At 45.1% G+C, this 18,728-nt stretch overlaps 1 protein-coding gene across 3 annotated transcripts in view; it reads left to right on the plus strand.

Annotated features, from left to right (window-relative positions):
- Positions 1–795: 795 nt before the first annotated feature.
- The window catches only part of MIB1 (MIB E3 ubiquitin protein ligase 1), a 163,115-nt gene continuing 145,182 nt past the window's right edge, over positions 796–18,728 (plus strand). For 2 of the 3 annotated variants that reach the window (XM_068237243.1, XM_068237244.1), the window contains exon 1: positions 8,699–9,181. In XM_068237243.1, coding sequence (XP_068093344.1) covers positions 8,953–9,181 — 229 coding nt within the window. In that variant the 5' untranslated portion in view covers positions 8,699–8,952. Of the gene's footprint in view, positions 900–8,698; positions 9,182–18,728 lie in introns of those variants that run through there. The other variant, XM_068237245.1, reaches the window with a different exon arrangement.

Genomic DNA, 18,728 nt, shown 5'->3' on the forward strand with positions numbered 1-18,728 from the left:
ATAACTCTTCCTGTACTGGAAACAATACGAGACTTATGTCTCTGCACCTAATGTTTTATTTCTTAGCTGTACTACACATACTAATCATTATATAATATTTTTTCCGCTTCAGCTGCCATTGAGTACAGACAACACAATATTCAATCCACTTTGTAAATGTTTAAATCAAATAAAAACAAAACCATGGTATATCTAAAAAAAAAAAAAAAAGGTTATTTGTAGTAGTATAAGGATAAATCAAATTGTTTATCTCATCAGTTTATTTTCACCTCGGGTTCACTTTAAATGCTCCATTTTTCTATGACTCAGCAATACTTTTTCCAAAACAAATAGTGTTTGCTGTTGCTTTATGTTAATGTGTAACAAGATATCTGTACTCCTAGCGCCATCTATCAACAATATCTTGGAACTGCATACATGTATAAGGACATTGATTCGCTAAGGCCTCTTTTCCACGGGCAGTTGATAGGCAGTGAAATGCCTCTCAGGCAGTGAACACACTTGACTGTTTTCGTGTGCGTTTTCTGCACAGAAAAACTGAGAACTCATGTTAATTAATGGGCTAGTTCACACTTAATATATCTTTCAAGAAAAAAACTGACATTCTGCATGATGACTGCACATTTTGTCAGTTTTCTCTATCGATTACATCAGCTGCTGTGAAAAAAACAGGCGCAGTTTCCTGCATAGAAACACACTTGGTGTGCAGAAAAAATACGCAGAAAAATGCGCGCAGAAAACTGAAAGACAAGTGTGTTCCCTGCCTACAACTCTCACAACTGCTTGCTGCTGCCTCGTAACTGCTCACTGCTGCCAGGTAACTGCTAACTGCTGCCTTGTAACTGCTTGCTGAGCACACAGTTCAACTGCCCGTGGAAAAGAGGCCTAAAGCACCTAAGGTAAGCACGCCAAAAATAAGTGCATACACATATAGGGCTGATTCACACTACAAGAGCTTTTTAAGTGCCAGAAATTTCAAAAGTTCTTGCTAATGCAATGCTATAGGGGATTTTTACGAAATCAAATTGCTCCAGTGTGAACACACATAGGATAACATTAGCAAGAGCTTTTGAGATCGTCTGCACCAATCACTGGCAATGACACAGTGTTCCCAGCTCAATAGTAGACAAAGCTGCTGTGCTAATGCATTTTCAATACACAGGATTGTATTTTAAAGTATACCTGAAAAGACATGAGACCTTGCAGTTGATTCAAAAAACGTACTTATTTTTCACCTTAAATGTAAGGAGAGCTACTGCATGAGATACACAAATAAGGAGCAATCATTCATGAGTTATACAGATAAGGAGAGATAAATAATGAGTTAAGTCAAATAAGGAGACCTAAACCATGAGTTAAAGGAACCTTGAAGTGAGAGGGATATGGAGGCTGCCATATTAATTTCCTTTTAAGCAATACCAGTTGCCTGGCTATTCCTGCTGATCCTCTGCCTCTAATACTTTTAGCCATAGACCCTGAACAAGCATGCAGCAGATCGGGTGTTTCTGACTAGTGAGGGCAAGAACTGTTTGCTGGTGAACAATCCCTGTGTAGTGACCTCATGCCTACTTTCGGGTTGAAATCGCTCTGCGTGACGTCGTGCGCATGCACACAGGGTCGGTTTGTAAGCGAACAGTTCTTGCCATCACTATTTCTGACATACCTGTAAAATCTGACAAGTTTAGCTGCACGCTTGTTTCTGTGGCGATTCAGACACTACTGCAGCCAAACAGATCAGCAGAATGCCAGGCAATATTGTTTAACCTCCCTGGTGGTACGCAGTTTCAGTGGCTGCATCCGCGGGAGGATTTCTTTAATTAAAAGGTTTTTTTTTTATGTTAGCTAGCACTAGGCTAGCTAACTATGTGGCCCAAGTCCCCCGGCATCTCTCTGACCCCCCCGATCGCCGCCGGCTATATTTACCCATCCGTGATCCCGCGAGAGACGCAGCTTCCCAATTAGCTTCACTCGTCGTTATGGCAACGATCAGAAATGACGTCATGACGTCATGCGCAGTTCCGATCCTCCCCATAGCAAAGCCGGGTGCTAATTGGGAGGCTGCGCCATCGCGGGATCCCTGGGGGGGTACGTATACCGGCGGCGATCGGGGCAATCGGAGGGGACTGGAGGGACTTGGGCCACATAGTTAGCTAGCCTAGTGCTAGCTTAACAATAGGCAATAGATTTTGTTTAAAACCATCCTCCCGGGGCGATGTGATCCCCTGTGGCGGCTAGTCCGACACTGTGTCGGGCTTACTGCCAGGGAGGTTAAAGGGAAATAAACATGGCAGCCTCCATATATGTCCAGCCTAAGGTTCCCTTCAAGTCATTTAAGGGGAGATAAATAATGAGTTAATAAGTAAGGTGTTATAATTCAACAGAAAAGCTTTGTGAATCAGCCCCATAGTAAAATACACATATAAATATAGTACTAGCCTTACTAAAAAAATTCTCTGAAGTTCCTTTCTGTTTTCCAGGAGAGCAACTAAAGCGGTTACCTTTGCAGATATGCTTGTCAAACGGCTTGTCAAATTTGCATGGGTGCCGCGTCCGATTTGGAAATTGACACGGCACCCAGTGGCAGTAGGCCCTGTCCCATCGTCCCCCATGGTAAATTCTGCTCCTTGATCAGTACCATCTCACATGATTCATTAAGGGGGAACTTGTAAATGAATAAGGTGGGAGAGCAGCAGAGCCCATCCCCTTTGTAAATTCTCTTTATCGAGTGTTAAAGTGGATACAAGATAAAATTGTGGGATCGTTACTAATGGCTTTCATTCACATATTATATATTACTAGTAGACCCAGCCCGTTTAAAAACTGGTTCTAGGTCTACAGCCGCCGCCGCCAGTGTGCATGCGCGCGCACGCTGCGCACGCAAGCGGCGCGCGCCGAGCACGCGCCCTGACGCAGGCACGCACCCGCCCACCTCGCTCGCCCGTCCAGCTCCCTGGTCCCAGCTGTCCGTTACTGCGCACATGCGCAGTAACAAAAATCCTGGGACACAGGGACAAAACTGCTGGACGCAGCGACACTTAGCTTTTATTAGGTAGGATATCCCCCCCCCCACATTTTTTTTAATCCCCCTATTACTATTAGGTAATATAACCCCTACCCCCATCTCTCCAACCTCCTCAGCATTCAAGGTTCCAAGATCGCAAGTGCTCCTGGGAGCATGTCTACAGGAGGCTTCCAGAATGGAAAAATTGCATGCGTTTTGCATTATTTTTTTGGGTTTGTGTGTTGAGTTTATATTTTCAACATCGTTGTAGCCTCAATATGATACAGCAACCCATGCATTATTTTTATCTTAGTTCCTCCAAAGGGTTCATCTTCATCTTGTGTGAGGGAAGGAGGGAGTAAGGGCTTAGACACACTAGAAGCGCTTTTCTGAGCGTTTTTGGGCTTTTTTTTCCCCAGAGCTTTCTGAGAGCTTTTAAAAAAAACACTCTCATTTCCTTACATTAAAATTGTGGTAAAATCGCGGTATAATCACAATTGCGCAATTTTACTGCAATCCTAATTTTACCACAATTTTAATGAAAGTCAATGGGAGCGGTCAAAAAAGGGGGTAGTTATCCCTTAGCATGAGGTCACACCAGCAGCGTTTTCCCGTGGCGGAATCTGGTTTCTTGGCTGGCAGTCAACTAAGAACAGCTGACTGTGGGCAATGGGGATTCGCACACATTGTGCCATAAAAACCAGCAATGCTTACTTTTTCCCCCTGGTGCAGAAAACCGCATTTTGCAACCAGTGCTCTGTGAATTTGCATTGGGAAGCATTATGTGCGCTTTCATGTTGCGGAAAACGCCTGTGATTTTAGGCAAGTGTGGCCCCTGCCTAAGGTGGGGATAAACCCCTTGTCCTTTGCGGTGGAGAATTTGCCAAGTTGGGAGAACTTGGCTCTGTGAGTAGAGTGCTGTCAAAAGTGACATTTCTGGCTATCACACTGTTTGGTTCCTCACTCCCTGCATGCTTATGAGATAAATGTGGCAGACAAAATCTAATTGCATTAGAAAACAAAATCCATTCAATGGGGGCAATCTGAGAGAAGTATTGTAGCCAGGCCTGTTTCTAAGTGCAGTACTGGAGGAGGGAGAAGCACAGAGGGAGCGCAGTGGAGCGAGAGGTAAGTCATTTAATATTCAGGTTTGGGAGAGACACATGCGATCTGGCTTCCTCTTTGGGGTCCTGGTTTCCATGTCCACAGCGGGTTAAGTGATTTGTGATTGTCGCAGCTGCTGTTATTGGAGTCCAGGAGCTGAAGAGGAAGCCAGGACGCATGTGTCTCTACCAGCACTGATGGTTACTTACCTCTCCGCTGTGCTCTACATAATAGGGGCCCTGGCTGCCTGCAATGGGGCATCATTGGCTACCTAAACTGCGGGGGGCATCTGGCTACCTATACTGCCGGGGTATCTGGCTACCTATACTGCGGGGGTATTTGGCTACGTATACTCAGTGGCTGGGGAGGCTACATCTGGCTACCTGTACTGCAGAGACCATCTGGCTACATATACAGCGGGGATTCTTTGGCTATGTATACTTAGGGGTTGGGGAGGCTACATCTGGCTACCTATACTGCAGAGGTCATCTGGCTACCTATACTGCAGAGGCCATCTGGCTACTTATACTGCAGAGGTCATCTGGCTACCTATACTGCAGAGGCCATTTGGCTACCTATACTGTGGTGGTCATCTGGCTACCTATACTGCGGGGGTATTTGGCTACGTATACTCAGTGGCTGGGGAGGCTACATCTGGCTACCTGTACTGCAGAGACCATCTGGCTACATATACAGCTGGGATTCTTTGGCTATGTATACTTAGGGGTTGGGGAGGCTACATCTGGCTACCTATACTGCAGAGGTCATCTGGCTACCTATACTGCAGAGGCCATCTGGCTACCTATACTGCAGAGGTCATCTGGCTACCTATACTGCAGAGGCCATTTGGCTACCTATACTGTGGTGGTCATCTGGCTACCTATTCTTCTTGTGGAGGCTACATTTGGCTACCTATACTGAAAAGGTCATCTGACTACCTATACTGTGGAGACATCTGGATACCTATACTGGGGGGTCATCTGGCTACCTATACTGTGGGGACCTCTCGATACCTGTATTGGGGGGGGGGTCATCTGGCTACCTATACTGTGGTGGTTATCTGACTACCTACCTATACTGCGGGGATCATCTGGCTACTTATACTGGGGGAGGGGGGCTACATATAATGTAGGGGTCATCTGGCTACCTATACTGAGGGGGCATTTTATAATGGGGGGTGGGGGTTACATCTGGCTACCTATACTGCAGGGTTCATCTGACTACCTATACTGCAGAGGTCATTTGACTATCTATGATGGGGGCTACATTTGGCTATCTTTACTGCAGGGGTCATCTGGCTACCTATACTGAGGGAACATCTTACATTGGGAGTGGGGGCTACATCTGGCTAGCTATACTGCAGGGATCATCTGGCTACCTATACTGCAGAGGTCATCTGGCTACCTATACTGCAGAGGTCATCTGGCTACCTATACTGCAGAGGCCATTTGGCTACCTATACTGTGGTGGTCATCTGGCTACCTATTCTTCGGGTGGAGGCTACATTTGGCTACCTATACTGAAAAGGTCATCTGACTACCTATACTGTTGAAACATCTGGATACCTATAGTGGGGGGTCATCTGGCTACCTATACTGAGGGAACATCTTACATTGGGAGTGGGGGCTACATCTGGCTAGCTATACTGCAGGGATCATCTGGCTACCTATACTGAGGGAACATCTTACATTGGGAGTGAGGGCTACATCTGGCTACCTATACTGCAGAGGTCATCTGACTATGATGGTGGGCTACATCTGGCTACCTATATTGCAGGGGTCATCTGGATACCTAAACAGGGTGGGTGCATCTTTGTCACTTACGACTTCTGGGTTCCAGCAAGGACCTCACATCTTTATTTTTTTTCTTTTCTATTTTTTTTTTCTTCTTCTTTTTTTCCGACTCAGCTTTAACTTGCCACCCAACTTAAATCAAACTGGCTTCATAGATGGCCTCTTGTGTTAGGAAATATTTGCATCATAGTCAGAAGAAGAAAAAAATATATTAAAAAAAAGCTCTTTAACCTCCTTAGCGGTAACCCCGTGTGTGACACGGGGTAAGCCGCCGGAGGGTGCCGCTCAGGCCCTGCTGGGCCGATTTTCATAATTTTTTTTTTGCTGGACGCAGCTAGCACTTTGCTAGCTGCGCCAGCACCCCGATCGCCGCCGCCGCGCGCCCGATTGCCGCTATCCGGTGCGGCGCGCGGCCCCCCCCCCCAGACCCCTGCGCTGCCTGGCCAATCAGTGCCAGGCAGCGACAAGGGGTGGATCGGGTCTCCCAATGACGTCCCCATGGCGACGGGGGAAGCCCTCCAGGAAATCCCGTTCTTTGAACGGGATTTCCTGATCGCCTATCGCCGGAGGCGATCGGCGGGGCTGGGGGGATGCCGCTGAGCAGCGGCTATCATGTAGCGAGCCCTGGGCTCGCTACATGATTTAAAAAAAAAAATATAAAAAAAAAACTGCTGCGCTGCCCCCTGGCGGTATTTTTCATACCGCCAAGGGGGTTAATACGTAACAATTTTAGCCTTAACCTATTACAGTAATAACTAACCTATCCTTTCTCATTCAAACTACCATTCTCGCACCCATCCATCCATATTCCCATAGCTGCCTTTCTAGGGTTCCTTCACCTTTCATGTAGCTATAAATTACGCTTTATCAAACCCCGTCGCTCTTCAATGGTTACAGAATCCATAGCTACCTATACTGAGGGAACATCTTACATTGGGGGTGGGGGCTACATCTGGCTAGCTATACTGCAGGGATCATCTGGCTACCTTATACTGCAGAGGTCATCTGACTATGATGGAGGACTACATCTGGCTACCTATATTGCAGGGGTCATCTGGATACCTAAACGGGGTGGGTGCATCTTTGTCACTTACGGCTTCTGGGTTCCAGCAAGGACCTCACATCTTACTAGGTGTTCTTAGCCCTTTTGTACGTGCAGTTGGGGGCGTCGCTTCAGCACTGGTATGCAGTCCTTTTAGTCAAGTCCTGTCAGCCAGGTCTGTCACGCCAGTCCTGCCACCCCTGTTCTATCACACCAGTTCTGTCAGTCTCACCAGTCCTGTCATGCCAGTCCTGTCAGTCATGCCATGCCAGCCAGTTCTGTCACGTCAGTTTTGTCAGTCTCCCGAGTCAGTCCTGTCTCGCCAGTCCTGTCACTCGAGCCAGTCAGCCTTGTTAAGCCAGTCCTGTCTTCAGTTACAGTATGTCACATCCGTTCTCTATCTCCTTGCCTTACGGCAAGGTAACCCCTCCTGTTCTTCTCATCTCTGGTGGGGCAGTCCTAGGGGTTGTAACCTAGTGGGCACCATGCCACAATCCATACCTACACAGTCTATTCTATGGAGCTGAACTCCTCATCAGACAGAAATCTTTGCAAGATGCTGCACACAAAGATGCTGTAGACATTCAAAACATCAGTATCTGCAAAAGATCTGTTCCTGCAAAAGATCCGTTCCTGCAAAATGCATTCATAGTCTATGATATCTGCAGATCATCATACACACCTTGTTTAACACATTCATCTGCAGATCAGATCCACCAGGATGGATTTTCAGATCTGCAGATGAATGTCAGTTAAACAAGGTGTGTATGATGATCTGCAGATCTCATAGACTATGAATGCATTTTACAGGAATGGATCTTTTGTAGGAACAGATCTTTTGCAGATACTGATCTTTTGAATGTGTACAGCATCTTTATGTGCAGCATCTTGCAAAGATTTCAGCATCTTGCAAAGATTTCTATCTGATGGGGAGTTCAGCTCAATAGAATAGACTGTGTAGGTATGACTCTCATACTACATGGAAGGGGGCAAAATTGGTCTGTGATCTTTCATTTTCCAAAGACTATGGTCTGATGTGTGTATGCACCCTAAGAAATCTATGGCAACATAGCTTAGCGCTCCACTTAATGCCTGGTAGACACAATGCAATTTTCCTGTCAGATCGAGTAATTGATAATTTCCAACATGTCCAATCTGCTCCCGATTGATAAAGATCGATTGCACAAAATTGATCCCTTTATCAATCAGGAGTAGATTGGACATGTCAGAAATGATTGATTTATTGACCTGTCAATCTGATAGGAAAATGTTTGTGTATATCAGCAGTAGAAAAATAAAAGTGGCAACAACACAAGTGATTGTAGATGACTTTCCTGCTGCAATTTGATCTAACAATGAGTGGTTTGATGCAGTTGGCCAGGTGAGCAATAAGTATCTGGAAGATATTGATCATCTTTCTGAACTACCACACATTGAGTAGCATACAGAAAAATAAATAAAAATACAAGCATTCACCCACGTTCAGCACTCTTTATATAACACACAGATGCACAGTGAAGCAGAGAAAAATGTCCTTGGTGTGATACGCAGCCTATTGTCACAATTTCAATAGCAGCATAGAATAGCATTGTAATGTGAGGAAGAGGGTGGATGCAGAGATGAAGTTTACAGGCGTCTGTAGTCGCCCTGGTTTGCCACAGGCACGCATGCTCACGTTACACGCTAGCCAGAAGGATGAGGCGCGCCCAGGAGTCTCCGTGCGAGGACGCGCACTCCTCCCCCCTTCTCCTTCTCCCTTCTCCTTCTCTTTCATGTTGGTGCGCGCTCCCGCTGCTCCGCGCAGTCTCGGTGATAGACAGACGGGTGTTCGCTCTTCGCAGCAGCCCGGGCTTAATTGGTGGCCTTGTCTTTCTCCGGGAAAAGTTTGTTACCTGTGAGGGGAGCGCAGCCACGGAGCGTGCCCGCTTTGCCCGGTCTTGCTGTGTGCTTGGCTGCAGAGCAGCAGGAAAGTGAGGCAGCCGGGCCCTAACTATCTCAATCCCTCTCGGGGGATGAGTGGCTCCCGCAATAACCGGGTGATGGTGGAGGGAGTTGGGGCGAGGGTAGCTCGGGGCCCGGACTGGAAGTGGGGGAAGCAGGACGGCGGAGAGGGCCATGTGGGCACCGTTCGCAGCTTTGAGAGCCCTGAAGAGGTGGTGGTGGTCTGGGACAATGGCACTGCTGCCAACTATCGCTGCTCCGGGGCCTACGACCTGAGAGTGCTGGACAGTGCGCCCACTGGTAAGAGAGAGACTGGGGAGCACTGTGTACTGTGCGGCTGCTGCTTGTGACTATTACTGTTTTAATGTAAACAACAGGCAGCACAGACTGCTCACAGAGAAGCATTATTATTGCTATACATTTTTTATGGTGTTGACATTTTTTGCAGTGCTGTACAGAAAATGTAGAACAGTTCATGTCACTATCTGTCTCTTATATGAGCCGCTATCTGAGGTGTTTACCCCAGTTTAATGCCTGCTACACACCATGCAATTTCCTGTCAGACAGGTCGGATTGATTATTTCTGACAGGTCTGATCTGAATTCTGGTCATTTTTCGAATTGATTTTGCATAGAAGTGATCGGAAATCAGATCAGACCTGTTGGAAATAATCAATCTGACCTGTCTCTGACGGCTGCTATTACACTATACAACTATGTTTTTGATTGGCACTTTTATCCACATCGCATTGTGGCTATGCATTTTGATTGTGATATTGATCACTGTGACAATAGGAAACACAAAAAGAAACCTTAACTTTTTGGCCAATTAGATGTTTTGCCTAATTGATTATCTAAAATTGTATAGTGTAAAAGGCTTTTGTGGGGGTCAGTTATCTTGTGTTAGGTACACACCATACAATGTTGTGTTAGACAGATGGTTTGATAGATAATATCCAACATGTCAGTTCTTATGCTGGGCATAGTCGGTTTGTTTCCTCCTTATCAATCGAGCCGCTGATGGCTCGATTGATAATTTCCGACGTGTCTGATACCCCGCCGGATCGATTCTGAGCTCGATCCTCGCGGGCGGACAATGGGAAGAAAACGAGCGGAAGATGAGGAGCGCCTACGGGGACGATCGGGATCGATCCGGCGCACGTGGGGACCTGGCGGGAGTCGATGCGGCCGGGTCGACTCGTGTATTCCTAGCATTATTTTCGATTGTTTTTCTGATCGATTTTTCACACAAGTGAATGTAAATGGATGAAAAGATAACAGAATCGAATTGGAAATCGGGCGGAAAATCGACAGAAAAAAACGCATCGTGTGTACCCAGCATTAGTAGCGTGTTTTGGAGATGAGGAAATCTGTGATCACTAGGGATAATCTGACATGTATATAACTATGGCTTGCATGAAGATTCTATGCAGCCCATATGTATCTTGAAATTGAACCAATCAGATTCACTCCCTCCAATTCATAGAGCTGCATAGAATTTAATTATTTGCTCCCCCTTGGTCATGTGCAGTAGTCATGCAAGCTCCATGTTCTTGACTACCTGACACCTAGGATTGCAGTACTGCAAGGTGATAACACTATCCAGTAAAGCCCCGTCTACACGGGGAGATGTTGTGGCGATTGGCGGCTCGATTAGCCCCCGGATCCCCTCTTCCGCGTCCTCGCTCGCCGGATTCGATTCCCCGCCGGCGCCGCTTATCTTCCGCTCGATTTCCTGCCATTGTCCCCTCGCGGGGAGCGAGCAGGGAATCGGCGGAGAGGAGATCCGTCCTGTAGGATCTTATCAATCCAGCCGCATCAGCGGCTCGATTGATAAGGAACATCGCGGCCGAATCTACGCGTGTAGATGCGGCTTTAGCCATGGTGGCACATTTGACTTTATCATAGTTTTTAGGGCCCAATCACACTTGAAAAAGGCAAAACGCTAGTGCTCAGCGTGGGTGGTTTTACCACGATTTTTCGTATTACTGTATGAATCCGTGTTTTATGAGCGATCACCATTAGCGCTTCTATAGCACGCTAATCGCTCCCGAATCGCTGAAAAATGCTGCATGCAACATGTTTACGATTGCCACTAATCACGAAACGCTCACAATTGCAGTAGTGAGATTCACTGCCATATAGTTACTATTGCACTAGCGCTTTGGCGATTAGCGGCAAATGGCCGCTAATTGCCCTAGTGTAAATGGGCCCTTACATGTTCTGGAATTGGAAATATTGGACTGAATCATAACTTTATACAGCTCTAATCAGATTCACTAAGCAAATGATAAACTGACAGCAAATTAATCATTTAATATCTAAGCAGTTCTGTGTAAAGTTACAGTTCACTCCTGATAATTCCTGGTTGCTGTAGAGCTTAAAAAAAGTAGCAACTCAAAATGTATGTATTTATTGCTGACGCATTTTAGGCAGCTGTTTACACAGAAAGTGAGCAGTTCATGTTACTAGCTGTTCTTCAATGGGGCTCAGTCTAATTTTCCTGCCAGAATAGGAGGCCCTGCTCACAGTGGGATGTTGCAACATAATGCACTGTAAAGTTGGCCATACACTGGTCGATTTGCCATCAGATCGACCAGATAGATCCCTCTCTGATCGAATCTGATCAGAGAGGGAACGTATGTCTGCCTTTACTGCAAACAGATTGTGAATCGATTTCAGCATGAAATCTATTCACCATCTGTGAAGCTGCCGCTGCCCCCCCCCCTCCCCCCCCCCCCCCGCATACATTACCTGATCCGGCCGGTGCGAGTCCCCGGGTCTATGCTGTCTTCTTCTCCGCGCTCTGCTCCAGCTTTACTTCCTGTCCGGGGAAGCTTAAACAGTAGAGGGCGCTCTACTGTTTAAACTCCCTGTCGGAGCAGGTAATGTATTGTCGCTAGCGTCGGACATTCGAACACCGCTATCAACGCAATCCCGACCCGCCGGTGATCGAGCAAAATTTTCCGCACGGACGGATCGATGGGAACGATCGATTTCGGACGGAAATCGATCGGTTGGTCATCGCTTGTGCAACGATTTCACAGCAGATTCGATCACAGTGATCGAATATGCTGTATATTGGCGGGAAAATCGTTAGGTGTATAGGCCCCTTAACACATAATGTTGAGCTGCAGTGTAAAACCTATGTCATGTTCACAGTGTATCCGGTGCGGTGCAATCTAGCGGCGTGCGGCATTACCACAAAACTTGCGTGTTGACAGTGAAGCATACATTTCATTGACCATATGCTTCACTGTATGCATCACGTGTGCGTGATGTATGGTGCGACAGTTCCATTGTGCTCATGCTGTTACACTGAACGTATCCTGAAGCTAGCTTTTGTGGAATTTTCAATTGGCTTGAGATGATAAATAAGATATAAATCTGCTTTGCAGATAAATGATATGCAGCTTGGGATTGGGTCAGTCTGAATTAACAAGAAGTTTATCTGAGTTCAGCTGAATCTAGGCTAGATGCAGCGTGCTTGAATTGTACATGCAACTCGAAATTATTGGCATTTCTTGGGCCATCACTACAATTGACCTGCTCCTAGCAGTAGGATTGCGGAGACCCTTGGAAATGAGAGCACTAAGGCTGGTGCACACCAAAAACCTCTAGCAGATCCGCAAAATGCTAGCAGATTTTGAAACGCTTTTTCTTATTTTTCTGTAGCTTTCAGCTAGCATTTTGCGGTGTTGGGAAGCGTTTTTGGTGTAGTAGATTTCATATATTGTTGCAGTAAAGCTGTTACTGAAGAGCTTCTGTAACAAAAACACCTGCAAAACCGATCTGAACTGCCGTTTTTCAGAGAGGTTTGCGTTTTTCCTATACTTTACATTGGAGGCAGAAACGCCTACGCAATCCAAAATCTGCAGCAGCCCGAGAGTATGCGTTTCTGCAAAATGCCTCCCGCTCTGGTGTGACCCACCCCATTGAAATACATTACCCAAGCGTATCCGCAGCCGCAAGTGGATCGCAAAACGCAGCCGAACCGCTCTGGTGTGCACTAGGCCATAGACCTTCTTTACATTCAATCTACGTTCACTGTGGTGCGTTGTGGCAGCTTCGTAATGTGGCACCTATGGGACTTTCATAGTGCAACAGGTACGTTGGGGTAAAACGGCATGCGGCATCCCAACGTACTGCAAACAGTGCATTACCGCAAAAACTGTGCGTTAACATTGACAGTGAAGCATACTTTTCATTGTATGCTTCACTTTATGTGATGCAGCACGCAGATAACATGCAATGCTGCTTTGCCGTTCTGTTGCAGGGTGCGCAGTGCCCACTGTGAACATAATTTAAGGGCTATTTCACAGTGCATCCGTTGCATTGCAGAATAATTCTGCATGTCAACTAACTACAATTCTATGGGCCTGGTCACATCTCTGTGTTGTATTTAACATCTATGTCCAGTCTCTGTTTCAGTTCACACTAATTTTACCACATGCTTTATGAAACACGCACAGTGTTAATCCAGCCTTAGTGTCCATGGACTTAAAGGGACTCAGAGTTGATATTATTAAAAAATTTTTTTTACATACCTGGGTGTTCCTCCAGCCCCATCCGCTCCGATCACTCCCACGCCGTCCTCCGCTGCCTGAACCGGGTCCCGTCACTGATGTCATCGGAGCCAGGCTATGCAGGAGAAGTGCGCCCTCTACGTACCTCTCCAGTGGCTGCTGGAGAGATATGCAAACAGCACACTTCTCTTACGCTAGACTGGCTCCGACTGACGGAACAGCGGGGACCCGGTTCTCGTAGCTGCGGGGAGCGGAGGACGGCGGCGTGGGAGTGATCGGAGCGGATGGGGCTGGAGGAAGCCCCAGGTGTGTACAAAATCTTTTTCATTTTCAGCTCTGGTACACTTTTAAGTACTGCCATGCTAGTACCAGAAAGTGATGAGGATTTATCAATAAAGATCAATGATATACAAATTTTTCCTTGCATTCAAATGCCATGTAAATGCAACTTGCACCAATAAAAATTGACATTATTATTGTGATTGGTACAATTTAAGGCTGCATAAAATGAAGTTTGAATGCAAGGAGAAATTGCATCTCATTGATCATCCCTATTTATCACTGGACAGATTTCCACAAAATGTAAATTGTAAACTCATCAGGATGTGTACTATAGTTTTGATGGTCATACATGAGAAATGGACCTATTGACTTGATTTAGGTCAGTGAAGGATTTTACTATCAGATATCAGGATCTACTGGCCACATGGTTGCAATCAGATTGTACTGTTTTGTTCGGTTTGATGGATTGCTTATATCAATCATTAATTTAGATCCTTACATGTATGGCTGCCATTGAAACGTTATGGTCTTTCACTGGAGCTACCGTCTTTCCCCGAAAATAAGACACTGTCTTATATTCTTTTTTCCCTCAAAACTTGTCCTAGGTCTTATTTTCGGGGAGGTCTTAAATATATTTGCCTCTTGTGCTCCCCGATACCCCCATGTCCACTTTACCTTCTGCCGACCTTCTCCTCCAGAAAGTCGCACTGCCCACCAACATACCTCTACTGCAGATCAGCGATGTAAACTGCTGATTCCCCCACCGCCGCTTCTGGCCCAGTTCTGCCCTGCCTGCCGGCATAACTTTCAAACCGCAGATCATCGGTAAAGTGTGGGGAAAAAAGCTTGTTACACTGTACCAGCGCTTCTGTGTACAGGAAGTAAACAGAGATGTCTGTACGCGGAAGCGCTGTTACAGTGTAACTAGCTTTCGTAACCACACTTTACTGCTGATCTGCGGTTTGAAAATAATGCCAGCAGGCAGGGCAGAACGGGGCCAGAAGCGGCGGTGGGGGAATCAGCAGTTTACATCGCTGATCTGCAGTAGAGGTACTCGGCGGGCAGTGCGGCTTTCTGGAGGGGTTGGCAGGAGGTACAGTGGGAGCGGGCTAAACTGGTGGGGGGACTTTTCTGACGGACGGGACGTCCTCAGCCACTAGGGCTTATTTTAAGAGTAGGTCTTATATTTCGAGCAAGCTCGAAATATGTGCTAGGCCTTACTTTAGGAGGATGTTCTACTTTAGGGAAAACACGGTACATTCCTCAAATATTTGTTGCCAGTCATCAAAATATGGTGGCAGTGAAAAAAATGGTAATTCTTTGTTTACCACCTCATTTTAAATATGCTCCCTGGGCTAACCCATTGCCAGATGTGAAACTTTGTCAAAGCCCCAGTGCACACCAAAAACCTCTAGCAGATCAGCAAAACACTAGAGGTTTTTGAAGCAGATTTTCAGAGCGATTCTAGGCATGTATAGAGGTTTTCTAAACATGCCTAGTGTTTTTTGCAGCGTTTTTGTGTAGCAGATTTCAAATATTGTTACAGGCGCTGTTCAGTAACAGCTTTACTGTAAGAAAAACGCCTGGAAAACCACTCTGATCGAGTGTTTTTCAGAGCTGGTTTCCACTTTTCTATACTTTAACATTGAGGCAGAAACGCCTCAGAAATCTAAAAAATGCTGCAGCCCCCGAGTTTGCGTTTGTGGAAAAAACGAGCCGCTCTGGTGTGCACCATCCCATTCACTTTCATTAGCCAAGCGGTTTCCCCCCTGCAAGTGTTTTAAAAAAAATGCTTCAGAACTGCTCTGATGTGCACCAGCCCAAACACTATCTACCAGTTTATTTTTTGAAACAAGCATAGCACATCAAAACTACATTTATCAGCAGTCTTACGGAAACGGAGTACCAACTTATAGATATTTAAAAAGGCACCATCTCACAGTGATTAGTAGTTTGGTTAGAGGCTTTGCCCTGCAGATAGTGTCCTCAGGTCCCAACAAATGCATCTGTATTTATACAATGCATGACCAATTCTGATACAGTAAACTACTTGTCCTGGTACTTTGGAGTTTACTATAAAGGGATTCTACTTTATTGTGTAAAGGGATATCTAGTCATGAATATAGTCAGGATATAGGTTACCTTTGGTAGAAGTTTATTATAACCATACATTTTATTATAGGTTTTGTAATTCTATATAGTCCAGGCATTTGATTTTTTTTTGCCCCATATGCATTGTTTGCTTGTTTTAAAATCCTTTCAAGACATATTTATCTAAGCTATATATTTTTTATTTTTAGAAATATTTAGCTATGGAAATGCTAATTAGAATGGTATATATTTTAAATGCGTTCAGTGAAGGTTACTACAGAAGGTTTTCTAAAGCAACAGAACTGTGCTGTTGGTTGCCTTTATTCAAGATCTCCATGCAGTTTTACATTGACAGCTGTGGCTTTCTTTGAGCAGTTGGTACAATTCAAATTTTAATGACCAATCAATTTGTAAGCTTTCAAGTGTGTCAGCAGTGATGTCATCTTTTGTCTGGCTAGAGGCACAGTTTTGGAGCGTTGTGGGCAGAATAATTAGGGTTTGCCTCCAAACAATGGGGCTTTTAATTTTATATTGTTTAAAATGATTACTATTCACAGGTGCAGTTTTGAGTATATACTCCTACTCCATTACTTTTTCTAGCTGCTAATTGTTTTGGATATGAATTGACCTAATAACTTAGTACTGGTGCATCTTTATGTTCTTTTGTTATTGCAATTAAGATGCACTTTATATACAAGGATAATATGAGTATGCATCTATGCATGGTAAAGAACTGTTATACATCTAAAACTATAGCCATTTTTTTATTCTGATTTCCATATGAAACATTTACAATCGCACCTTACTTTGGTAGGCAAACATTATAAGATGTGGTGAACAATCTGTATCTACCAATAAATAAATACCAAATGTCTGTCATTTGCCACTTTGCCATAACTGATATTAGATCAAATATCAGAGATCTGGTTTATGTATTGTATTATATTTATCTGCATCACTTCTACTGTTGTTATACTGCTCGATTCAGTACAAACCAGTGCAGTATAAAGTTATTAGATCTTCTGAGACTCAAAGACAAATGAAGGCCCCTAAATGCACACCTGTTCGTCTTGTTAGTCGAACATTGATCTGTTTAGGGTATCGATCAATTATTTCCTACCTTTATTCTTAGCAACACCTGCCGTTAAAGTCTAGAAATTAGGGTCTCTCCCAAATGGAGAGTGTTGCACAGCAGTAAGAACTTGTAACAGTTTTGAGTGAATTGAAGGTGCCAATGCCACCAGTACTGTCTTTGCAAGGTAGGTTCCTGCATTGATCCATGTAGGTGGTCTATCCTGGTTTTGTATTTGTCCAGCTCAGATTCTACTGTGTAATTCAATTGTGCAGGTACAGGTTGTGTTCTTATTCATTATTTTTGTTGTTTTCATTTTCAGTTCATCCTCTTCTTATCTTTTAAAGTGCACATTAAGTTTGTGAGGTGTTATTTCACTCACTTCATGTTATCTTACTCACGTTATTAGGTGTTTCTTTATTTACTTTGTATTTTATTGCATGCAGGTATGGGTTATTTTATCTCATACACTTCTTTGGCGTTTCTCTTTCTTTAAAGGTTAATTACCTTTAATTTAAATTTTGATTGTATTACAGTTCTTAATTGTAGTGTTTTTATACTTTATAGATGTTCACTGTATATATAAAGGCCTGAAGAAGGGTCATCGACCCGAAACAAATCGATGTTGTCGCCTTTGTCAACCAGTCATATGCACTTTTTTACGTGATTAAAGTTTTTGCATACAGTATTCTGCACTTTTTTGAAAATTAAAAAGAAAAAGTATTTTTGCAAATGTTTGGTTTCCTATGTTTTCAATATATCCATGATTAATAACTTGATCTTGTTGTGGTGTCTGTGGAGCACCGACAGGGATTTATTTTGTTTTTTCCCAAGTACATAAACTACTATTTGCAAGGTAGGAGGAAGAATCATTTGAGAACTATTAACCACTTGACGACTGCAGTGTTGAAACCCCCCCCCCCCCCTAATGACCAGGCCCTTTTTTGCTGCACTGGCCTATGCAGGCTCTTCAGCCTCCTGCACAGCCCAGCTAAGGAGCCCAGCGATTGAACTCGCCTCCTATTTTTGTCCCTAAGAGGACATGCTGCCGGAGGTGTCCGATCGCTGCTGCACTTGTTTTTTATTTATATTTTTTTGCCTCATAGAGGCTCTCTTTGGCTCCCTCTCCTTCCTCCCTCCCCTCCGCCTACTTGATTGAACAGGACGGCGATCCGTCCTGTTCTCCGCCTCTCATAGGCAGCAGCCTATGAGGGGACGGCGATTCCCGGCCAATCAGAGGCCTGGGGATTGCCGATCTCGTACAGCGCTGCTGGAGACCGCATCGCTGTACGGATGTAAACAAAGGGGATTTCTTTCCCCTTTCATTTACAAACAGCCTGCTAGCCGCGATCGGGGGCTAGCAGGCTAATCATGGAGCTCCACTCCGTGAACTGGCAGGGAACGATCGCGCATGAGTGCAGCTGTTCCCTGGGAAACTGCAGCTCCAGGATGGCGTGAGGCGGTCCTGGGGCTGCCACCGCGGTCACGCCCATCGGCGTGACGTGGTCGTTATGTAGTTAAAGCGTGATTGTACTTTTGTGCAAAGGAATGAGAGCTTTTGCTTGGGAATAGACATGCGCTTACTTTTTGCTTTCGCCTAGGGCCTGTTTCCACTATGCGCAGATTTGATGCAGAAAAACTGACCCCAATGAATGCCTATGGGAAAATCTGCATCAGAAAAATCGCGTTTAGTGTAAACACCAGGGCTGTGAAGTCGGTACACAAATCTTCCGACACAGACTCCTCAGTTTATGAAACCTCCAACTCCGACTCCGGGTACCTAAAATGGCTCAGACTCCGACTCCTTAGTGTAATACTTACCAGGGCTGTGGATTTTGTACAAAAATCATCCGACTCTCACTTCTGACTCCGACTCC

Source organism: Hyperolius riggenbachi, chromosome 5 (assembly GCF_040937935.1).
Source record: "Hyperolius riggenbachi isolate aHypRig1 chromosome 5, aHypRig1.pri, whole genome shotgun sequence".
Lineage (NCBI taxonomy): Eukaryota > Metazoa > Chordata > Amphibia > Anura > Hyperoliidae > Hyperolius > Hyperolius riggenbachi.